Here is a 25,588-nt window from a genome sequence, read left to right as displayed (position 1 = left end):
GCTTTCCTTCCAAGATTTAATCTAGAGATAAATTTGAACTTTCTTTCTGATCCACTGAGCCGATTGTAAAATTAATTCCAACTTGGTGGCCTTATAACAGCTGCTGGTTCTTGGATAAGCATTATTCAAAGGCTACTGTCAAAGCATTTACTTGGCCAATAAGTCTCCAGTTCATCTTTGTTAAGAATTTTCCATATATCCTGCAGGCTCTGAATTTCGATAAGTCTCAGTAAATACTATTTGTGCTTTTCAACTCATTTTGTTCAGTGGTTTATTAGTTAAACCAGGTCTCTTTCTGTACCATATTAGCTGCAGAAGGAAATGAGACTGTTAGATTGACATGGGGCTGGAGGTTACTGGTAATGGGTAATCAGCCACTTCATAATACAACAAATAAAATAGCCAGCTTCAGAAGTAAACTTTCTATCAGTTTGGTGTCTAATTTCTTTGTGTATACCTCCCTGAATATAAATAGCCATAGCATGAAATTTCTAGTGGTCTCTAGGTTTTTAAGTCACTTTGAAGACACCTAAATAATCATAACGGGATAACCTAGCAATCTTCAGTTTTTTTCCCTGTTGTAGGAATTCTGCAGATCATGTCAGATCCCCAGAGAATGACAGATTTTTATTAGTGTGTATGCTTTAATTGACTTGTAGAAGTTACTGTTGTTTTAAATACGGGACCTTAAGGCAGTTGGGGAAAGATATTTAAATGTTTAGTTATTCTGTGATGGTTTTCTTAAGATCAATGAAAAGGAAATCTTGAGTTTTGGAATTATTCCTTTCTTGGAGATCTGTTAGGCTATAATCAAACACTTATTCATTGAGAGCATTTAAATGTCATTACAACTTAACTGCAGTACACTCATTTTTTAAATATGTTGTTATTGCCTATACTGCTTCTCTCACCTGTTTTAGAATTAAAATTAAGCATGGGTTTCCTTTTCCTTTCTTTCCTTTTGGAACTTACGCTCTTTTTGTTTTGGATTTTTTAATGCCTGAATACTTTTTAACAAAAAGAATCCTCACCTTTCCTACCAGGACTTAAAAGTTTCTAATGGGAAAAAATGTTTACAGCAGTGATGCAAATGTGGCATGTTAAGAAGAAGAAAAAGTCTTAAATCCTTGATTTAATCTTCACTAAAGTGAATCACTCTATTCTTTCTAAATTACATTTGTTAAAATATGTAATAAAGTGTGTTTTTTAACCATCTGCTGACTTTAATAACTTCCTGATTAAGCTTTTGTGACAGCTTATAAATTTTAGATCAGTAAGCCTTTATAATTGTGTCTTCTAATGCCAAGTACAGTAACAAGGTTTTAAAATTAAGAGTAATTACTTTGCAGTTAAGTACCTACTTTGTAACTACTATACACAAAAGGTTGTACATGTTCTTTTTTTCATTCCATTATTATAGTTCTGCAGAATCAGAGGATTTGGCAGTGCATTTATATCCGGGAGCTGTTACTATTCAAGGTGTTCTCAGGAGAAAAACTTTGTTAAAAGAAGGCAAAAAGCCTACGGTAAGATCTTGGTGTATTATATTTTAACATATCTCTAAAAATAAGCAAACATAGAGGACCCTAAAAAATATGAAAACAATGAAATAAAACCAGATGTATAGTACATTTGAAATAATTGGAAATCGCATTTTCCTCACCGGGTTTCTTAATTTAGACTTCAGTTAGATCATACGTTGAGGGTGTACTCCTCCCCATCCCTTAATACAGTTCTTACCCAAAACCACTTCTTGGAGAACCTTGAAAGTATATGCTGTTATGAAATATTTTAGTAATAAGTTTAGGAAAGATAAAGAATAGAGAGTAACAACCCCCAAATGTGGAATGCAACCAGTTTTGTTTTGTCAGTCCTAAGTCATTTATTTAAATCTCTGTAATGCAGTTTCATTTTCCTTCATGAAACCCAGAGAGTAAATGTCCTCCAAACCTTCATTCTGTTTTTTTTTAAACGATAAAAGTTTAGTGTCCCAGAGCCTTTTGTAGATAACTTAGAAGCTTCTTCTTTCCCAGTAGCAGCAGGCAGTTTGACTGCTAACGAAAGAAGACTTCTTTTTTTTTCTTTTCTCAAATAATAGTATAATTTATCTGTTCTGGAATAAAAACTTCATTGTGTATCCAGACTTAACACTTTTGAAGATATGAGAGCCTCTTCAAATGTAACAGTGGTTTATATCTAAGCAGTCTGATTTTGCTGCTTACGTCACAGTAAACCTCAGGCACACATAGTCGAGAAGCTACACGAGGCCAGCTAGGAAAAACTAGGAGGAGTGTGTCAGCTGGGGCATTATGACGCTGTTGTGTGCTAGATGCTGGAAACAGAGCAGCAAACAAGATGAGGCCATGCGCCTGCCTTGTGCAAGTGACATTCCAACGAGACAGATAGAAAGTAAGCCCGTGAAATAAGGGGATGGGATGGCAAGTGAGAGGGTGAGGAGAGGCTGAATGCGCAGGCGAGCCAGCCACGTGAGGATCCCGAGTTAGGCAGCGAGAAGGCCCATGGCCCTGAGGCACAGCAAGTGGAGGAGACAAAGTCAGAGAGGACAGTCGGGGTTGCTTGATGAGGTATTAGGTGTGGTGTATGGGAGAGAGCATGGAGGTGAAGGTGGTATCAGGGTTGGGGGCCAGTAAGTCTTGGCTACATAAAACTATGTGTTTTAAGTATAGAAGTGGAGACGTCAGTTTGTCTCTAAAAAGTACAGTTCAGAAGTTCTGTCGGAGATGGTGGCCAGAGATGGAGATTTGAGTGCTGTTAGCATACAGATGGTATTTGAAGTATGGGACCAGGTGAGACTGATTATCTGTGAAGAAAGCATGGCTGGGGAAGAAAAGAGGGCTGAGGATAGAGTTCTAGAGCACATCCAGGTCTGCTCTGAGAAGCATAGAGGAAAACGAAGGAGCTGTTACCAGAGAAGCGTAGAGGTTACAGTATTTCAAGAGGAAAGGAATGGCTAGCCATGCCGGATGTTGCTAAGGGGTTGAGTGTGGTGAAGAACAGGGGCTTTGGGATATGTCAGGGATCAAGGACCTTGACAACAGCAGCCTAACTGAAAGCAAGCTGAGGAGAAAACAGGCAAGAGAGAAGTAGAGTCAGGGATTAGAGACGCCCCGCAAGAAGGTATGCTGTAGGGCGCCTGGGTGGCTCAGAGGGTTAAGCCTCTGCCTTCGGCTCGGGTCATGATCTCAGGGTCCTGGGATCGAGTCCCGCATCGGGCTCTCTGCTCAGCAGGGAGCCTGCTTCCTCCTCTCTCTCTCTCTGCCTGCCTCTCTGCCTGCTTGTGATCTCTGTCTGTCAAATAAATAAATAAAATCTTTAAAAAAAAAAAAAAAAAAAAAGAAGGTATGCTGTAAACAGGAGCAAAGAAATTGGGTGCTCTCTGTTGGGGCAGGGGACGGGCAGTGGAGGCATTTTCAGTGATGGGGGTGCTGTGAAGCCTCATTTGTGTAATGATGGGAGAGGGGGAGAAATCAAGACAGTGGAGAGAGGAGTAAATTACAAAAGCAGATTTCTTGAGGGAATGAGATAGTAGGATCTAGAGCATGAAAGGAGGGTCGAGTTTCTCCTTTGATAGAAGCAGCATTAGCTCTTCTGTTGCAGCAGGAAGAAAGGCTGAGTAGGTGGGTCAGCAAACAGATACTTGGTCTGGGAAGATGAGGAAGTCCTCGCCAGATTCCACCTATTTTTCTCTGGGAAGTGTGCAGTGCTGTTAGAAGGGGATGGAGGATAAGGAATTTTAAGAAAAGGAATGAAATGGCTGTCTGCAGAGAGGAAGAGTATAATGACTTGATGGGGTAAAAATGAAGTACTGTTGATTCCTTTATGAGATTGCTGGTTCTGATTTTACCAGTTGGCACAGTTTGATGCCTCTGGCAATATTCAGTTATTATAATGTGCCAGGTAATCAGACTGTTAAGATTTAAATAAGGCTGGCGTTCTATCAGGAGAGAGGGACAGTGAGATTCAAGTACTTGGAAGGGAATGGGTATAGTGCTGAACCCTGTGGTATTGGCTGAAAATGAAGAAAGGAGGAGGCTACAGGATGGGGAGGCAGCGCAAGGCTCGATAATGTTGAAAAGTGGTATGATTGTTGATGAAACCAGTAGTTATCTGAATAAAAGTACTGGAGTCTTTTTGGTGGAAGTGACAGGAATGTGGGAGGTAAAGATTTCAGAAGTGATTCAACTAGAGGCTAAGGTGGCTGGAGTGGAGCTAGAGGTCCTCGGCATTAAGAAAGCAAAGAAACTGAGAAGCCGGTGGTAATAATGCTTCTGTGTTTGTCTTTCCAGGTAGCATCGTGGACAAAGTATTGGGCAGCTTTGTGTGGGACACAACTTTTTTACTATGCTGCCAAATCTCTAAAAGCTACAGAAAGAAAGCATGTAAGTATTCCTCCTCTAAACTGCTAGCAGAGTTTCAGTGCCTCTTCGTGGTTGTAAGGAAAGTAGTCCTAATGGGATGCAGCAATTTGGATTTTTTCCATATTCTAATCCAGAAGTTCTTATGTCTATTCTTTGTGTGAGTGTTGTGGTAGAATTACTTTTATTTAGTAAGACCATTCCAGGAAAGGTCTTGGAATAACTTCCCTATTTAGAGGTTTCTTTTTTTGAATGCTGCTTTTCCATCAAAAGGTCAAAAGTGCACATTACCACTGTCTGTCTTGGCATCAAAACCTTCCCAGGCCTGGGTTTCTTATTCAGAAAACAGTTGAAAACTATTGCTTTGGAGTCTCAGTTCATAATCTGTAAAATGTGAGAAATTGGGACCGTCATCTAAAGATCTTTCCACCTCAGTCTCGGACAGAGTGGTTTTGCTCAACAGTGAAGAGGAGTAATTATTACTCTCCTTATTATAGTCCACTTTCTTGTGTTGCAAATTGCTTAGAAGAAGCCTCTCAATACACTTTTTCTCCAAATGTAGAGCCTTCCTATAAATCTTTTTTGCATGCTGTTTTGTTTTTACATGCTAGTGATCCAGTCTTTGAAAGGAAGAAATTTTCCATGTTGCGTTAATAAAATCCCCTTGAGAAGAATTTTATTTCTAAGTCATGTATTTTGGAGTGAAATTAAGTGGTTTACCATATGAGGAAAGGTAACCCACTAAAAAAATCAAGTCCTTTTACTGTGTATAAATTATCTAGTGACATTGCGTAATTCAGAGAAGCTCTTCTCTATCCATATGGTTCTAGTTCTTTATAATCAACCGGAGGGTGCATTTTCAGTTTAAATGAATGCTGTAAGTGCCCTAAGATGTTATCACCTTCCTTCCTTCCTTCCTCACCACACCCACATCTATCGTTGTCCTGAATTTCACATTGATCATTGCCTTCCTCTTCAGAATTTACCATATATGTTTCTTTAAACAACACATGGCTTCATTTGTGGACTGTACCTGAATGGAATCGTATTAATTCTCAAGCTCTGTCTTTGTGTGTGTGTGTGTGTATGTGTGTGTGTGTGTGTGAAAAGGAGAGGATAGGGGAAGGAGCAAAGGGAGGGTTGGTGGGGGGGAGGAGAAATTCTTAAACAGGCTCTGTGCCCAGGGATGAGGAGCCCGATGTGGGGCTCAGTCCCACGACTCTGACATCGTGATCTGAGCTGAAATCAGGAGTCAGACACTTAACAACTGAGCCACACAGGCACCCCTCAATTTCTGGCTCTTTGGCCCACTAATATTTTACAGTTGTTTAGATACAGTCCTCACATTGAGGTAAAGGACCGTTTTTTGTAGTCTGGTTAAAGTGACTAATGCTCACACAACCCATAGAGTTACACAGACTAGTTCCAGCAAACATTTTGCAGAGTAATTGCCAGATGAATACTGCTGTCCTCAAAGGGAGGAAAAAAGGTTGCTGTAACGAAATTAAATCCTTTGTCTTCAGATATAGTTAACTTTTCACATAGCCACTTTGAGATGCTTGGCTCGATTTCACTTAGTTGATGATTATTTTTTAAAAGTAGCTATTCAAAATTAAATGTTTTTTATTTTTTCCTAACTTATTAGAAAGAAGCGAAATGAAATTAGAGCATAGTGGTTTGTGAGGAAATCAAATGAGTGCCAAGGAAATGGACTATATTCCTAATCTTCTTCAATTAAAACTGTTCGGGTAAAACAAGAAATTAGAAGAACAACCTAGAGGGTAGAGCGACAGGCTCCTGTTTATATTACAGAATCAGATTTAGAAGAGATGTGGCACAGAACTAAAAGCAATGAAGGAAAAAAATATTAAAATCATTTTCAAACAAAATACAAATTGAAAGAAAATAATAAAGGATTAAAATGTATTCTATAAACAGAGCACAACCTGTGTAGTGTTCTTGCAGTTTAACCTGAACCTAATCATGAAGAAAGAATTAAATCCAGATTGTGGGACAATGTACAAGACAACTGGCTTGGATTTTTAAGACCAAAATGTGGTGGATGGAGGGGCGTGAGGGGAACAGGAGGACTCATAGATTAAGAGAGACTGAAGAGTCTGAAAGGTAAATGCAGTGTGTACTCTGGTTGAATCCTGGACACAATGTCTTTTTTTTTTTTTTTTTTTAACTACAAAGGTCATAATTGGGACAACTGAAAAAAATTTAATATGGACTTTATAAAAAATGATATGTCTGTTGAATTTCTTAGATACTTATATTGTAGTTACATAGAAATACATTCTTACACTATACATGTTGAAATATTTAAGACCCCGTTTTATGATGTCTGCAGTTCAAAAAGATCAAGCAAATGCACAAAATGTAGATTTGTGGGTAACCACTGTGGCATTCTTTCAACTTTGTAGTTTCAGCCTTTGAAAATTAAAAGTTGGAGAGAAAAAAATCACTAATGAAAATATACCTGTTCATAGAAGTCTATAAATGCAGAAGGGGGATCTCCAGAAGCCCATAAACGCATAAGTTTTATACTTTTTTTTGCCTGTGAGGAACAGAATAGGCTTGGCAGTGTGGACTAACTGGGGAGACCAAAGGGCGGCTCCTATTATGTCTGTATTTTTAGATGGGCCTTTTTTTTTTTTTTTAAGATTTTATGTATTTGAGAGAAAGAACACAAGCAGGGGTGGTGTGGGGAGGGGCAGAGGGAGAGGGAGCAGGAGAGTCCCTGTTGAGTAGGGAGCCTGACACAGGGCTCAATCATGACCTGAGCTAAAGGCAGATGCTTAACCCACTGAGCCACCCAGGAACCCCTTGTTGGATGTCTTAAAATGAAAACATTTACTGTAAAAATAACCTTTAATGGAAGTTAATTCATTGTAAAAAAAAAAAAAAAAATTTGCAGGTATGTTAGAACCCATTACTGTGTGGCAGAGAGGAAATAAATACTGTTTGCTTAGTTAAAATTTTAAAGACCCAAGACTGCACCTGAAAAGAAATCTGTAACAAAACTAAAGACGTTCCACAGCTCCGTGAGAATAAAACAGACACTAGAAAAGGGGAAAGAGGCGATAAATAGAAGATGAAATGTAAGTGGCTAATAAACATGAAAAGATGATCAACCTTATTAGATATAGAAAATGCAGATTAAAGAAGATGCCCTCATTTGCTATTAGGCAAAAAATTTGAAGATTCTTAACAGAGCCTTGGCCATGGTATAGGGAAACATAGGCTATTGTCCATGGTTTTCAGAAATTTAAATTGGTATTGCTTTTGTGGTGGGCAATCCTAGTCCATATTTAACTTAATAACAACCAGCGGTTCCTTTTCTGGGAATCTGTCCTGTGGAATCCTTGAACACAAAGATACCTGTCGAAGAATATTTCTGTAATGTTTACAATAGACGTCTATAAAGACTCAAAATACTTACCAATAAGGAAGTATCGATAAGTGAAAACCAGAAATCAGAGTACACATATACCCCCATTAGTACAGTGGACCCTTGAACAACTAGGCTGGAGGCACCTACCCCATCTCCCTTCCACACCTGTGCATTTGAAAATCTGTGTATAACTTCGAGCTCCCCAAAAACTTAACTACCAGTAGCCTGCTATTGATCAAAAGCTTTACCAATAACATAAGTGGTTGATACATTCCATGTATTATACATATTATGTGATGTGTTCCTACAATAAAGTAAGCTAGAAAAACTGTTAGGAAAATAATAAGAGGGGGGCGCCTGGGTGGCTCAGTGGGTTAAGCCGCTGCCTTCGGCTCAGGTCATGGTCTCAGGGTCCTGGAATCGAGCCTTGCATCGGGCTCTTCTGCTCAGCAGGGAGCCTGCTTCCCCCTCTTTCTCTGCCTGCCTCTCTACTTACTTGTGATCTTTCTCTCTGTCAAATAAATAAAAATTTTTTTTAAAAAAATCGTAAGAGGGGTACCTGGGTGGCCTAGTGGGTTAGGCCTCTGCGTTCAGCTCGGGTCATGATCCTGGGGTCCTGGGATCAAGCCCTGCATCGGGCTTTCTGCTCAGCGGGGAGCCTGCTTCCCCCCTCTGTCTGTGCTGCGCTGCCTACTTGTGATCTCGCTCTCTGTCAAAGAAATAAATAAAATCTTAAAAAAAAAAAAAAGATCATAAGAAAAAATATACCTACTGTAATGTATTTATCAAAAAAATCCACATTTTAAGTAGACCTGCATAGTTCAAACCCATGTAGTTCAAAGGTCAGCTATATATGAAAACCAGCAGAATCAAAAAAGTGTTTGGTGTAAATGCATACAGAAAGGTCAAGCATTTGTTTTCGTGATTTTTCTGTGTGGATAACCAATTTTCCTGGCATCATTTATCGAACAATTCATTCTTCCTTCCTCAGTCTGCAGAGTCCACTCTTGTCACATGAATTTGTATCTCTTGACTTCCAGTGCCGTATTTGTGTGTTCCTGTCCTGTAGCCCATGGCCTCAGTTACTGTAGCTTTATGAGCCTTAATGAGGGCAGGTCCTCAGCATGTTGGCTATTTCTGCTCCTTTGCTCTTGTATATAAATTTTAGAATCGGCTTCTCAAGTTCTGGAAAACGCTACTGAAATTTTTATTGAGATGACACTGAATCTGTATAAGTCAGTTTAGCATCTTTACAAGTCAGACCATCTTCTTCATCTCATGGTATTTCTTCATTGGTTTATGTCTTCTTGGATGGATGCCTTTTATCAGTTTTACTTCTCCTGTATATCTTTTTGTCACGTGTATTGCTAGGTACCTCTCTTAGAAGTGACTTTTCTGTTTCTCATGTATAGAATTATAGTTGAGGGACACCTGCGTGGCTCAGCTGGTTAAGCGTCTGACTTTGGCTCAGGTCATGATCCCAGGGTCCTGAGATTGAGTCCCACTTTTCAGGACCTGCTTCTCCTCCTGCCTGCTTCTCCCCCGATTGTGCTTTCTCTCTCTGTCTGACAAATCAATCAGTCAGTCTTTAGAATTACACTTGATTTTCATACTGATCTTTTCCAAGTGTCCTGGTTGTACCTTCTCTTTCTCTCTGACCAATTAATCAGTCTGTCTGTCTCTAAAATTACAGTTGATTTTCATACTGATCTCTTCCAAGTGTCCTTGCTCATCATTCTTAACTCATTTGGTAGATATGAGTGGATTTTCTTTGTCAGTATTATCATCTGTGAGTAATGGCTTTTTACTTCTTCCTTACACTTACACCTTTTATTTCCTTTTTGTTATCCTGTTAAGCTGACTAGGTCTTCAAATTCTCCATTGAATTGAAGTAGCAATGATGGGTATCCTTACCTTGATACTGATTTTGAAATGTTTTTAGCATTTTACCTTTGAGTGTGTGTGTTGCAGGGTTTTGGTTTGGGGATTTATTTATTTATTTATTTATTTATTTATTTATTTATGGTCTTTTCCTGCTTTATTTTGGTTTGGTTTTTGTGTACTTGGTTTTGGTTTACTTGGTGGATACTCTTTATTGAATTATAAAATTCCTTTCTATTCCTACTCTGTTGCAAATACACATTATATTTTTTTCAAAAGCTTGTTGGGTAAACTGAGTTGAATGTATTTGTTTTCCTTTTTAATCTATTAATACGGTGATTTAGTTCAGTAATTTTTCTGAGGTTAGTTTTTTTAAAGTTGAACTCATCTTGCTTTCTCGAAATAAACCCAATTTAGTTGCCTTAGTTGATTTCTAACATTAAACCAACCTCACATTCCTCAGATAAATCCAAATTGGTCATCATATATCAGTTGTTTTGTTTTTTAAGATTTATTTATTTATTTTAGAGAGTGAGAGAATCTCAGGCAGACTTCATGCTGAGCGTGGGGCCCAACGTGGGGCTCCATTTCACAACCATGAGATCATGACCTGAACGGAAACTAAGAGTCAGACACTCAACTGAGACTGTACTACCCAGACGCCCCATTAGGTTTTTTATACACGAATATTTTACTTAATATTTTTTCATTTATGGTCATGAATGAGATTAACCTAATTTTCTGTTCTTTTCTAATAGCTCTTTTTTCCATTATATTTATTTCAAGTATAGAAAAGTAACAAGCATACTAAGAATACCTTTTTTAAGAAATAAAGTAAGAATATATTATTAAGAATTGTCTGGGTCACCAGGGTGACTCAGTTTTGATCCTCAGGGTCATAAGTTCAAGCCCCGTTTTGGGCTCCAGACTGGGCTTGGAGCCTACTTTAAAAAAAATTTTTTTTGTGTCTGATAGTACTGCTGGTTTAGTAAATCATCAGGTTTCAGATAATAACCCTATTACATTGTATACTTTAAAGTTATGCTGTGTTAATTATATCAATAAAGCTGGGTAAAAAGAAGATAAAACCCCAATTAAAATGCAGGTGTGTTTCCTAAGAAAGGAGGGGTTTGGGGCAGTGTAGTAAGGAACAGAAAAAAAAAACCACAGTGATGAATTTATTAGACCCAGTGACAGATCATGCTTTTTTGGGACTCGAGACTCAGATAGTTAGGTTTTGATGAAGAGTTGAAGCTAGGAAGGATCTGAAGAGTAGTAGACTATCTAAAGGGGGCGTGCCTACATGTAGTAAGTAAAAAGACTGTGAGCAGACTCGACCAACATGAAGTCACAAATCTTACCTCTCGTGGGAGAAACTGAAAATGTGCTTATCCTTAATTTTCACTTAGGATGCGCCATAAATTTGGTGTTTCTATTAATGATCTTTTTATCTCTCAGTTCAAATCAACATCAAATAAGAACGTATCTGTGGTAGGATGGATGGTAATGATGGCGGATGACCCAGAACACCCAGATCTCTTCCTGCTGACTGACTCTGAGAAAGGTGAATCATTAGAATATCTAGTGTTTAAGGTACTGCAAGTATATAACATTCAGTTGGTCCAAACGTAGTTTAACTGGAATACTTGACCAGGAGCATGTTTATGGGGTTTTGTCTTTTGGGAAATAATCCTGTCACGTGATGTGTAATAATAATATCAATATTTTTGGTATCAATATCTATTATAAGCGTATTTTCTTTGCTGTCTGGGCATAAGCTTGCAATTAAAAGCCCGAGTAATCCTTGGGGAGCTAAGAACCAGGCGGGGGTGGGGGGGCGGCGCGGCGGGAAGGAGGGAACTGGGGAATCGGTTACCTTAAAATCTCAGACATTTGCTATATATATAGGTAGTACCCCTTCATCTGTACCCTGAAATAAATTGCTTTTCTTCTGAATGTGGCAGAGGTTTTCCTCTAACTGATTTTGTTCCATTATTTTTAATTAAGTTAATTGGTTATTTAACTCCTATCACTTTCCAAATAAGTAGAGTTAATAATTAATACTTGCTTACAGTGTAGGGAGAGACTTATGGATGGCATTATTGACTGTTGACCAGAGGAGTTTTTTAAGTGGATCAGAGAAGTTGGAGGGTGGGCTGTGTAGAATCACACCATGTGCATCTCTAAGTGGAAGCCGCGGCCGATGTGATTGCTGCTCTTCCTTCATAACAACTGCCAGCTGTTGATAAGCACCTCAAAGGAAGCCAGACAGGAAATGCATTCATATCTGCCCAGAATCTTAAACTGCAGCAACTCACCACTGAAATGATAATTATTGACTATGCACCTATAATTTGACCTCTATTCAGAATGTATTTTGTATTTTTTATCAACAGATACTCTGCTTTTAGAATATTGAAGCATTTTAAGTGAAAACTTAAGCAAATATGTTGTATATAGAAAAAAATAATAGTAGCAGAATGTCTCATTTTGAGATGTAATAGATTGACTTACGGAACAAGAACTCCCTATTCAGCATTCTGATTTCAAAGTCCCTGCTCCAGCCCCAAATCTCAAAGGCATTACTCATAAAATTACATTTTAAGGAGATCATTTTCATTGGGCTTAGTTAACAAATTCTTTCTTTCAGTTTCCCTAGTGTGGCTTGATAAAAGTATTTCCAAGTAGCCAAGGTTTTTGTGCCATCTGTACTAACAGTCTTTCAGAGCGGGGGTGAGAAAGTAGATAAATGGCAGCTTTATTGGAGGTATGCCTTCAGTTCAAGTCGGTCTCATGTCCACGTCTGAGCTCAGCAAGTAAAACAGTATTATTTAACATTAAACATTTGGTGAACTCTTGCTTCTGAAAGTGAAAAAGTTCTCTGAGTGTTCCAGTCTCAAAGGAAAGCTCCATCATGCCTAAAGGAAGGTCAGGCTCTTGGACCATTGAATGCAGTAAAAAAGGAGGGAGTAGAATTGGAAATGAATTGAGAAATAAAAACTTAGGTCAGTAAAAAAAGGGAATAAAGCTCAGCCTAGGGCAGCCTTCAGTATGTAAATCCTTTCTTTTTTCAGTTTATCACCTCAATACACAAAACTGTATGAGATATATTTATTATATGTCAGTCTTGAATTAGTCAACGCAAGGTCTAATATGCATAGCACAGATGAATTTCTGATTTTCTCAAAAAGGAAAGTGACTCTTCAGATTTTCCCAGAAATCTGTGATAATTTCGGCAAATGTAACTAACACCTAAAAGCATAGTTGATGTTAACTAATTAATCCTTAATCACGTTATATACCTCTGTTTAAGTGTTAAACTTGTTAAAGCGCTTTGCCTGTAAAAATTTAGTATTAACATATTCTGTACTCGAAGTCCCACATACAAATCTAGAGGAGCCAAACAGTTCTTTCATTTGGGTATACTTTACTGCAAAGAACATTTAAGGAGACAAAAATGGTTCTCTTCAAATTCATAAACAGCAAAACGGTGACTTTCTGAATAACTGATAGCGTGTGAACATAGCATAGAGAACTCTTCTTTTTATTTGTATTAGAAAATCAGATGCTTGAGACAGAGAATTCTGAAAACTGAGAATTCTAGTCATGTTTTATTTTGCTCTTTGATATCAGGCTAAATTAATATATGTCAGGATCCTTAAAATTTTATCATTTTTCCCTTGTTTCTAATAACTTTAGGAAACTCATACAAGTTTCAAGCTGGCAACAGAATGAATGCGATGCTGTGGTTCAAGCATCTGAGTGCAGCTTGCCAGAGCAACAAGCAGCAGGTGAGCAGCGGCTCCTGGCCTCAGGACGCTCATCCCTGGGAGCCTGTGTAAGAGAGTTCCAGGGGAAGTCGTCAGACTAACTTGATGCAGGAAGCGGGGAAATGATACTTTTTTTATTCTTTTTCTTATTGACAGCAGTCAGCAAGGTATGAAGTCCACGTTTTAGTGAGGAGATAGTCAATAAAATAATGAAAAAACAAAATCTCAATGCTTAAACTATATAGAGAACAATATAAACTATGTAAGGAAAACAGAAGTATGTGATACAGAGGGATAAGAGTAGACGTAACTTAAATAAGAGTGAGCAACAGAGATCTGCCTGAAGACATTGACGTGAGTGACAAGAAGGAACAGCCTTGTGAAGATCAGGGGAGCAATCGTCTGGTGGGGGGTACAGAGGGTTCAAAGCTCCTGAAGCTGGAAGGAGCTGAAGGTGTTCAAAAGAGGCAGATGTAGCCCATGTCAGTAGAATATAGTGAGAGGCAAGAAAAAATAGAGCCCCAGGGAGGTAAGACTTAGATAGCACTTTAATAAAAATTGTTCTGATTCATCTTTATTAATAACGATACGGCTTCCTGTGGTGGCAGCAAAACCCAGAACCATTTGGATTTGTTTGTTTTTATTTCACCAAAACAAAGATGGTCTAATTCAGACACTTTTCAGCTGCAGAGGAGAAATGAAGCCATGATGTTGTTTTCCCCAAACCCTGTTGCAGAGCTGCAGTTGAGCCATGAATTGGTAGAAAAGATGTGAAGTAAACATAACTACAGTTATGGAAATACTTGTAGACATTTTGTAGGCCAGTTTTTAGTTGGATATATTTGAAGACCATTGACTTCAGGTACTCACATTCAAAAGTGTACAATTAAGTGTTATCCGTGGCTGATTTTGATACTATAATACATGACATAAGTTTATATCATCTGTTAAAAGTTTTTTTCACCCTGTACTGTCAGGATCAAAGTTGTACCCCTTTTTTGATAAAAGAAGCAGCTAAGTCTCAAATGCTGAACAACATATGCAGGGTTAGACAATCAAATATCTTTATCTTGGGCGCCTGGGTGGCTCAGTGGGTTAAGCCGCTGCCTTCGGCTCAGGTCATGATCTCGGGGTCCTGGGATCGAGTCCCGCATCGGGCTCTCTGCTCAGAAGGGAGCCTGCTTCCCTCTCTCACTCTCTCTCTCTGCCTGCCTCTCCATCTACTTGTGATTTCTGTCAAATAAATAAATAAAATCTTTAAAATATATATATATCTTTTAGGTCCATTCTTTTTAAATATTATTAGAATAGGCTCTGTTCTCTTAGAATTTTTATTTCATATATACATATATATGTGTATATATGAATGACTGCTAGCAGCATTGGTATCATTTTTAGTACCCTCCATTAAGGACATGAAATGCCATAGAACAAAGTCTGCTTTTTCGCCTTTGTCAAGTTAGGGTCTGGGACAGAATGAAAGAAACAGACCTTCTTTTGCCTAGACTGAGCTTATGTGCAACTCAGCTTACACTTAAAGTATTAGTATTAAGTACACTTAAAGTGTGCTTAAAGTATTGTGTCATTTTTTTTTTAAATCTCAGATTTCAAGATTAATCTAGACGCCAACATAAAGGTTCAGGTTCTTTCACTATATTAGCAGACCTTCCAGCTGAACAAGTATAAGTAGGTTTTTTTTATTTGTTTGTGTACTTGGGAGAATCAGAATAGTAACAAATATATAAATAGAAGCTGTAAAATGTGAAAATTTTTGGTAGAAGACTCTGATTCACTCAAGTACAATACCTTAAGTCACATTCAAGGAACTTAGGAGGAAATGAACTTACACTCTATTTAAACATGGGTTTCTTACAACCAGACTGAGAATTTATACTTTAAGTACTTGAGCATTTGTATTGCACTTGATTTATGATTCAGTTATGATTGTGTTATTACAGAAGGCAACATGTAAAAAAGATTCCCCCTCTTTTTTCCTTGAATATCCTAGGTTTTCAGAAAAAGATTGCTGAAGTGATAGCTGTTGAGCTGTTTTAAAGGACAGAGAAATGACCACTGAAGTGGGAGTCTCTCTCCCACTACAGGTTTAGAAAACAGTAAGAGTTAAGAGTGTTTTTAACATGGTGAAACTCTCTTTGGTCCTTGACTAGAGGACTCTTCAGCTGATTTTCAAAAACAAAATATATTCATATTTCAAAGATTTATTGTGGGATTTCTCTTCACTACAATGTGGACTTCCTGTCTTACTGTTGGTTTCTATAAGGAATCAAATTAAACCTGGTCCAGTCTGTAAGCCTCACACTGTAACCTGGTGATTTTTCAGAGTCACCAGGTGTCAGATCAGAATTTATCTAGCAGTGAGTTTTATTCTTTTACACTTAATTTCATGATGATTTCACAAAGCAATTTTTAGTAATGTTCATTATAAAATTATCCATGCTGGATTTTAAAATGTGCACGTAGGAATTCCTGGTAATAGAGATAATGAGAAAACAGATGATATGTCCCTTTGTCAGAGTGTCACCCTGAGGAGAGCCATGCTTGCTTTTCTTGTTCGTTTGCTCACTCAGCGGACATCTGCTGAGTGCCCTGTGGTAGACAAGAAAGATACTGTCTCCACCCTTTCCTCCGTTCCAATTTCAGTTTTCTAGAAAGAGAGTATTAACTCTGTGATTTTCTCAAAAATGTTCTAGCATATTTTATTCATTATTCATAAATGATTGCTGTACCTTGCGTCAAAATTCCTTTTCTAAGAAAGTTATCTGGGATTAAAATAAGAAAGATAAGAAATAGTACTTTGAAAAGCACCTTTTAAATACTATCAATTTTGTACTGCTTATATTTTTAAGGTTCCTACAAACTTGATGACTTTTGAGTAAAAGCCTAAGAAAGAAGCAAGGTGAACTATTGCCCCTAAGTGAGAGCAAGTTGCTGATGAAAGCGCCAGCTATAAGCCAGCTCTGCACCTGGAGGAGCCCAGAGGCTGCGTCTCAGCCTTTGGTGTTCTGAACCAAAAAAGCACTAATTTCAGGGAATGAAGTGAGATATTCCCAGAGAACAAATTGGAGTTCTAAAACAAACTGCCATGGACCACGCTTCTTTTCTCTGAACTGACCTGCGGAAACCACTGCCTTAAAAGAATGAAAGGAAAACCAACATGAAACACCAAATAGTGTGTGTGAATCTTCTGGCGGTGCTGTGCTTGGAATAGATCGTAGCTAATTTGCATTTCTTTTAACTTTGTACTAATTTTGGAGGGGGGAATCGCCTTTTTTTTAGATACACTTTAAAAAGGAAAAACATTGCTTATGGGTTATATGAGGGGCTGGTGTTGAACGGAGGCATGAAGATCCTCTGCCCGAGAGGAGTGGGGTGTGCCCAGCCGCCTGACCTGGGGCTGGGGGGCGCTCTCTGCTCCCAGTCGTGTGCGGCCCCCCTGGCTCTCCCATGGCTACAGTTTCAGAATTAGACATGTTCATAATATGAGTTGTTGGGGTTCGTTTGGGATTGAGGGCGGGGGTTATTTGGGATGAGGGGAGTTTTGTTTTGTTTTGTTTTTTTTAACACTAAACTTTGGGAAATTTAGTACTGTATGGGGAACATCATTTCTTAGAGGAGGCATCAAGGCTGAATGTTCCTAGTCCAGACACTTTTCAAGTGGGCTCCAGAAAACATGGTTGTTTTTAACTGGGTTTAAAATTTAGCCTTCTGTATGAATTCATTGTTGGACTACAAATCTGCTTAGGAAAGAACCATAATCCCAGTCTACACTTTTCTGGGGTTTTACAGTAATCACATTTTTTTTTTTCAAGTTAATTGAATTATCCCTTCTACCAGTCACTGGTGATTTTTGTCGTCAAGATGATATACTGATCTTTCATCAGGATATTTTCTTTTACAGTGTTTAATGTACACAATGCCAGGGGTTTTTTTTTATTACTCATGTTCATTATTTTTGTTAAATATGAGATTCAGGATCACATTTGTTTAAAAGAGCTTCCACATATGTATTTGTATATGTATTTTATTATAAGGCACACAAAATAATTTTAAAAGGGAAGAAGGTGAAAGATTGAGATTCTAGGAATCTTAAGTATCAAAACTTTCCTTCCTATATGTAACTTTCCTTTATTACAAAACACTTTTCTAAAAACGTACTATAGGTCCCAGCCATGAAACCATATTTTGTCAGTAGTTGGCCAAGCTGTTTTGGGAGAGCTCTTCCATGCAACAGCGCGTGTAAATTCCCAGAATAAATGTTGAATTGCAGAAAGAAAGAAAAAAGTCTCAAGGTGAACTGCCTTCGACTTTTAACAAAAAATGGCATTTTAATAAAGGCCACACGTTAGATGTTAGAAACTCATGGGGCATCCTATAGTTTAGCAGTGGCCCAGAATAAGAAATGCTTTTTGACTGATCTCTTCCAATAAACTTGTAATACTTTGGGCCTCACATAAAATTTCTCACATTTGCATTCTTAAAGAATTTCATACTTTTTTTTAAGTATCTTGAGGCCATGAAGCTTAAATATTAAATAGAAAATATTGCCCATATTGCCCACAGGATAATTAGCTAAGAGTCTATCCAGAGGAAAGTAGAAGAGCTTTTGGAAAGGATGTTAAGAGTTCAGATATTTTTCTCATATAGCACAGTTAGAAATTACCATTATTTCCGGTTTTGTGGACAGTGACGTGGGCTGGAGAGGGCAGAATATTGCCAATGCTAAGTGATTACTCAATTAATGATCTCCCAAGCTTAACCCACGTTGGGTACATAGACACCACCTGCATCGCCAGCAGTATTACTATATAGACCTTGCACATCTTTCATTTTACATTTTTTAAATTCCTTAATTGTGTATTTTCTCTTCAGAAATAAGTGTTTTTAACAGTGTATGTGCTTTTTAAAAATACTCTGGATAAGAACCCTGTGGATTTTTTTATGATTATTTTGTTTGTCATAAATAAGCTACTAGATACATTTAACCATATTTAGTTTAACCATATTTGAGGAGCTTTGCAACTGGAAGTCAGAGCCTGACATCACACCATGCCAAAGAGAGAGCTAAACTGGAAGGTGTGTTTGATGTTTCAGCTCTAACATTAAGGTACACGTGCACAGGGAAAGAATAGTGTTCAGATTTGGTGAATAGTCCTCGTATAGAATTGTGGCCTCTGACTGAGCAAAACTCTTTTAACTGTGCGGTAAAAGTAGACATGGTTCTTCTCTCTTCAAATCTGTCTATTCAAAAGATTAGATAGTGCTTTTGAAGATTATTTTAGCATTTGAAACAAATGGAAACCAGTGAGCTTAGGTGAATTTTCAATCTATAATTCACCAAACGACATAATAATTCAAGCAAAGAAAATAGGTCACCAAAATATATTAAATATTTAGGTAGTTTATTAGTAGGAAGATGAAATTTTTTTCTTCTTATTAAGCTTATGCTTATTTAGTAAATCAGTGACTCAAAAGCTTGAAATTTCTATCATATTAAGCTCATTTGTTTCTCTCCTAGCCAAGAACAGCTCATTAGAAATTCCATTATAATTTAAATTTAAGCTAATTTATGAAAAGCATAAATATTGGCATACAGTCTGGTGTATTAGTATATAATACTAGCCAAAATACAGTTTAAGGCACATCTCATATTTTTCCACAGTTTATCTGACCATAAAAGCTTATTTTCACACAGAAGTAACATCAGTTTTTAAAATACAACTATAAAAAGAACTATAAAACTATACAACTATACGAACTATAGTTATATAGTTTACACAACTGTAAAAACAATAATGACCTTCAGAGTACTAGTTTTGGTTTCATGCCCCCTCTGTGTTTGGACTTTGCTTTATTTTTTTCAGAGGTATTATTTTTACTATAATCTCCAGACTATAAGCTTTGAAAGAGAACTGATCAAACATACCTTCTATAGTGTTTTCTTCACTATGTAAATATTATTTGTATAAATATAGCAAAAAGGGATCCAAACAATACCTATTTTTTTTCCTCCCTGGGTATGTGCTCCAAGGACAATTATTTTTCTGTGTAGAAAACGCCATACAACTGTCGCACTACCTTTTGTGCAGACTGTCTTGGTATTGGGTCTTTCCATATGTCAAGAGTTAGGGTATTCTTTGCTCCCAAGTTTTTGTAAGTGGCTTGATTTCTCTTCCAGTTTACTTCTAGAAGAGCCCAAGGAGCACTGCTGATATAGCGGGGGAATGGTTGCTGACTGTGGTGTATGCAGCCCACGGATTAGTTGAACTGTGGACCCCGGGATTACTAGAATTTACCTGGCCCCCTGAGTTGAGCAGTCTTCCAAGCTTAAACCTGTGAGCCGTACACCTTTCCTACTGAAAACACCTTTCTAAAACTATACGGCATTAATTGGAAATCCATAATAATAATAATAGTAGACTTCATCCATTAACATTTTAGAAGAATGTATCCACTATTGATTTCCTTTCTGTTTTCTGAGGTACATTCCTTTCCATCCATTCTTAAACCACCATATTACCTTCTTCTGCCAACAAGGGGGAACAGTGTTGCTTCGCAGAGATAATCTCTAATAAAAGAACTCCTCTGCTTCAGAGGCTTTTGAAATCCTTGGATCCCTTTTTGAAAGTGAAGATGAGCTTGCCCGGGCCCCGATGGAACAGTGGCACTGCTGTTGCACAAGGAGACGATACAGAGCACGTGGTGAGGCTTGCCTGGCCTTTTTGGTGATCTTCTAGGGCTTGCTTTCATTTTCTCTCTCCTTTTATACTACTTTTTCAAGCATAGTATATTTATGGTTTTACAGCCAAATTGGTATTCTGTTTTTTCTAAGCTTTAAGATACAAACATAGTTATTTAATCACGTTGCTGAGCATTATTTTCAACGTGAAGTCAGCCGTTTCAAAATGATCTAAGTCCTTTTTGGTCTTGCTCCCCTAAAAATGGCTTGTAATTAAAGTGACTTTTTTTCCCCCCCATTTAGAGGATTCTGATGAAAGATCTGTACATGCAAACTCTTAAAAGTTGTTGAGAGCAATTTCATTACACCAGTATCTTAAGCTGTAGTGTGGGGAAAATTTGGTCAGTGCCTTAACAATTTGAAGACCAATTTTAGGGCATCAAGTATGACAATAATCATTTGCCCTCTAAACTCCTTTTATTTCAGGAGTGTGTGCTATCCCTCTCTCTACCAGCTTACTCTTTGTCCCGGCAAGTGTAAGAGAGTCTGTAGAGATGCCTCTGGGTCATTGCCGCAGCCCTCCTAGGTCATGAGTCTTTTCAGACAAGCTCCCTCTCTGCTCCTCTCCTGATGAAAAACCCATCAAATCAACCTTTAGATGAGCACTTTTAAAAACAGCTTTGAAGCACGTCCATACAGCTGAGTTTGTTTTTATGTTGTGTTGGTGGTAGTGGTGGTTTTGAGCATCGATTTAATTATAAGGCCTTTTAGAAAATCCCTAAAAGAATACATTACAGCCAGAAAGAATTTGTTTGGGGTCTTATTAAAGCTACTGAAGTCTTGCCATGAGATACAACCAAAAATGAAGTTGAGATTGGTTCATTCTTAAATTTAAATAAGACTCAGAACAAACAGGCAGTCACTTAACCTACCAGATACTATTGTTTCATTAGAAATACTATGGCAGGAACATGAAAACAATTCCAATATATAAATTGAAAGGAAAGCTAAGAGACTACACTAGCTTTCTTAGTCAAAACAAAACTTGGAAGCATTTTGCTTCTCTGAGACTCTTAAAAGATCTGAAGCTACTGTTCAACTGAGTCAAAATGATATTTTCACATTTCTTAAGGGCCAGTATGTTCTGGAATAGGGAAGTAGACATAGTCTTTAAAGCCAAATCAAGGGTTGACTGATCCTTCAGAATTAGTAGTAGTAGTTAAATTTTGCTTTTAGCATTTGGCCTGTGAAGTGGTGATGGAATTAAAGGAATGGAATGTAAAAGTGCTTTGAAAGGATTGAAGTTTTTTTTAATAGACCAGCTGAAAATTTCATAAATATTCATGTGCTTTAGATATCAGTTAGCAAATATTCCATTTCCTCTAAAGATACTATCACCTATTAGGACTATTCACAAATACAGTCCAATAATCATTGACTTGTCAGGCCAGACACAGTAGCTGCTTATAAGTCACCAGACTCTGAAGAGTTTCAACATCTTAATTGTTGACAAATGTACTGTTTTTACAACCCACTGAAGCGTGTATGTGTGGGGAGGGGGTGGGGAACTCGTTCACAGTGTAATCTAAAGGAGATAAACATCTGTGGGGGTACATAGCGGATGAGGATGATGAGATACAGGAAAACACAAGCCATTTTTATTCTTTATTCCAGTTAACTTGAGGTACTCGAATGATGAAGCACTCGATTGCACTATGACCTCCCCGAGTGATGTGCAGCTTGGTTCCTCTCTCACTTTTTGTTTCTCCTTAATATGCAAATGTGAGTGTGAGATCTTCAGTGTGTTTGCATAAGCTAACTTAAAATGAATTTAAGTACAGTTTTCTGAAATATTTCTATTGAAATAAATTACTTAAAAATACAGATTGTGTGGGAGTGATTTGTTGCCATATTTACATTTCTATCATTAATTTCTAAAGTGCATTTTATCATTAAGTTTTAAATAAGTGCTCTAACTTGACCTTTTTCTCATTCTAAACTAGTTGGCAAGGGTTTTCTTGGTACAGAAAGCTGCCGTCTGGGTGCACGTGAGGAGTTCTTCCCTGTCCTGGAATGGGGGTACGCTCTGGCATGCTGATGATGGGGTCCGGGGGAGTAGGGGCCACGAGTCTGGTACTTCCAACTTCATCTTCCCACTCCCAGGTATATGATGTGGTAGGAGCAGTCCCCAAAGAGGCCTTCTTTGCTAGTACATACCGTATTTCATGGTTTCTCAGAAGTACAGAAATAGCCCTCTGGAGTCTCCTCCCATAAGGCATTGGGTGAGGTGCTGGCTATGCCCTAAGAATTTCTCTTGAGCTTGCCTCTAAGAACTAGTTTTCAACAGTTTCCTCACCTCTCTAATGGCCTTTGAAAATTTTCAGTGTCCCTGAATTGGAACCAAATGAGAGTGACAATCCTCCGATGGGGCCAAACTTGTCTTTACTACTTCACACAGCACCGCCTTTGGCAGGAGCTTTCCATATGTGCACACTTGGTTTCTGGGTTCCCTTTTCTGCCTCATTAGTTGTTGGTCTTTGAGCCAGGATAAACGTACTTGTACCTCAGAGATACTGTATTTTTTTACAAACTAAGGTTTGTGGCAACCCTGCTTCGCACAAGTCCGCCATTATTCTGACAGTACTTCCTCACTTTGAGTGTCTGTCACATTATGGTAATTATTTCAGATTTTTTTCATTATTATGGTGTTTGTTCTAGTGATGTATGATCGATCAGTGATCTACTACTATAATTGTTGGAGGGTGCCACAAGCCGTGCCCGTTTATAAGACAAAAGAGAATTCAGCAAATGATGTGTGTGTGCTGACCACTCCACCAACTGGCCGTTCCTCCCATTTCTCCCTGTCCCTGAGACACAAATACGCAAATTAAACCAATTAATAACCCTGCAGTGGCCTCTCTCTGTTCAAGTGAAGGGAAGAGCTTTAGGTCTCTCATTCTCAATTAAAAGCTAGAAATGAGCTTAGTCAAAAGGGCCAAGATAGGCTAAAAGATAGATCCTCTTGCACCAAACAGTTGACCAAGTTGTGAATACAAAAGGAAAGTTCTTGAAGGAAATGAGAAGCCTACTTCAATGAATGACAAATGACAAAAAAGCAGAGCAGCCTTAGGGCTGAGATGGAGAAAGTTTTAATAATATGGAGAGAAGATAAAACAGTCACAACATTCCCTTAAACCAAAGCCTCTTCAGGAGCAAGGCCCTAACTCTCTTCAATTCTGTGAAGAAGGAGCAGTGGGGAAGCCACAGAAGAAAAGTTGGAGGCTAGCAGAGGTTTATTTATGAGGTTTAAGGAAAGAAGCCGTCTCCATAACACAGAAGAGCAGGGTAAGGCAGCGAGTTATTCGGAAGATAGAGCTAAGACCCGATGGAGATGAAGCCTTATATTGGAAGAGTCATCTGGGACTTTAATAGTCAGAGGAGTCAACGCCTGACTTCAGGAGAAAGCTGGCTCTCTGGCCAGGTGCTCATGCAGCTAGGAGAAAACCTGGATGACAGCACCTCTGTTTATAACATGGTTTACTGGGTATTTTAAGCCCACTGCTGAGACTGACTACTCGGGGGAAAAAAAAGAAAAACCGTATATAACTTCCCACTGACCATGTACCTGCTCACCCACAAGCTCTGATGGAGAAGGACAGCAAGGTTCATGCTGCTTTCATGCTTGCTGACACCACACTCGGTCTGCAGTTGTGGGTCAAGGAGTAATCTGGCTTCTAAGTCTTATTTAAAAAAAAAAAAAAAATTGTGGAGCACCTGACGGGTTTAGTCAGTGGCATGTGCGACTCTTGGTCTCAGGGTTGTGAGTTTGAATCCCACATTGAGTACAGAGATTATTACTTAAAAGTAAAATCTTTTTAAAAAATGAAAAGAAATAGATTTCGTAAAGCTACAGCAGGCGCAGATAGTGGTTCTTCAGATGGATCTGGGCAAAGTAAATTGAAAACCTGGAAGGGATTCACCATTCTAGATGTCATTGAGAAGACTCAGGATTCATGGGAAGAAGTCCAAATACCAACATGAACAGGAGTTTGGAAGAAGTTGATTCTGCCCTCTTACGGATGACTTTGAGGGGTTCGGGCCTTCTGTGGAGGAGGTAACTGCTGAGCTAAAGGACTGGAAGTGAAGAGAGTGGTTTTTTGTGTTTTTTTTAAGATTTTGTTTATTCATATGACAGAGATCACAAGTTGGCAGAGAGAGGAAGGGAGGCAGGCTCCCTGCTGAGCAGAGAGCCCGATGCGGGGCTCAATCCCAGGATCCTGAGATCATGACCTGAGCCGAAGGCAGAGGCTTTAACCCACTGAACCAACCAGGCGCCCCAAGAGAGTCATTTTTTAAGATGGAATCTAGTCCTGGTTAAAATGCCATGACAATTATTGAAATGACTACAAAGAATTTAGAATCTGACATAAACTTAGTGACAAAGCAATGGCAAGTTTTGAGAGGATTGACTCTAATTTTGAAAGAAGTTCTCTTATGGATAAATGCTCTCAAACAGCATTGCATGCTGCAGAGTAATTGTCATGAAAGGGTCCACTGATGTGGCAGACTTCATTGTCCTATTTTAGGAAATTGCTCAGGTGGTGGTTATCATATTGTAGCAATGCAATATTTTTTAATTAAGATTGTACATTGGTTTTTTAGACATAACACTGTTGTACACTTAATATACTACAGCACCATGTAAACAATTTTTATATTCACTGGGAAACCAAAAAAGTCATTTGACTCACTTTATTGCAGGGGTCTGGAATCAAACCCACAGTATTTCCAAGGTAAGCCTATAACCATCTTGTTCTCCAAATTTGCCTTAGCTGTTCTAACTCTTCCTCTGTGAATTCTAGGATCATTGTGTCAAGATCAGTGAAAACACTGTTGGTACTCTTACTGGAATTGTTTGAATTTATATAACTTATATAAAATAGCTTTATATAATCTATAAAGAATTAATTTGAGAATTAATAGTTTTTAAACATTCCCCTTATGAAATAGCTCTGCATTCATTTGTAAGACTTAACATCCATTGCCTTATTGGACTCCCCTATCTTGTTCTGATGGTTTGTCCAGTATGATCCTTTTGTCCTATGAGCTGTAAATAAGGTGACAGATTGGGAGAAAATTTTTGGAGCTTATAAAACAAAGGATTCATACCAAGAACATGCAAGGAATTTTTGCAAGTTGGTGCAAAAATGAGTTCTGTAGAAAAATGTGCTAGAGGATGTGAATAGACAGTTTATAGAAGGAAGCTCGTCTGGCTAATCGGTGAAAAGATGTTCAACCTCACTAGTAGAGAAATGAAAAGTAAATCACCAGGGAGGTATCACATTATATCTGTCAAACTGGTGAAAAATAGGCAGGTAATACCAGTTATGGTGAGGTATGTGGGTAAGAGTATAAGCTGGTAAGGAACCATGCCAGACACCTTCTGGACGATATTAGGGAACTTGTA

At 38.2% G+C, this 25,588-nt stretch overlaps 1 protein-coding gene across 3 annotated transcripts in view; it reads left to right on the top strand.

Annotated features, from left to right (window-relative positions):
* The window catches only part of RALGPS2 (Ral GEF with PH domain and SH3 binding motif 2), a 163,059-nt gene extending 141,446 nt beyond the window's left edge, over positions 1 to 21,613 (top strand). For all 3 annotated transcript variants that reach the window (XM_032317209.1, XM_032317207.1, XM_032317206.1), the window contains 5 exons: positions 1,421 to 1,526; positions 4,308 to 4,400; positions 11,113 to 11,218; positions 13,354 to 13,445; positions 16,292 to 21,613. In XM_032317209.1, the coding sequence (XP_032173100.1) occupies positions 1,421 to 1,526; positions 4,308 to 4,400; positions 11,113 to 11,218; positions 13,354 to 13,445; positions 16,292 to 16,321 (427 nt within the window). In that variant the 3' untranslated portion in view covers positions 16,322 to 21,613. The remainder of the gene's footprint in view (positions 1 to 1,420; positions 1,527 to 4,307; positions 4,401 to 11,112; positions 11,219 to 13,353; positions 13,446 to 16,291) is intronic.
* Positions 21,614 to 25,588: the final 3,975 nt, after the last annotated feature.

This window comes from Mustela erminea, chromosome 17 (assembly GCF_009829155.1).
Source record: "Mustela erminea isolate mMusErm1 chromosome 17, mMusErm1.Pri, whole genome shotgun sequence".
Lineage (NCBI taxonomy): Eukaryota > Metazoa > Chordata > Mammalia > Carnivora > Mustelidae > Mustela > Mustela erminea.
This window is presented reverse-complemented; position numbering and strand designations above follow the sequence as displayed.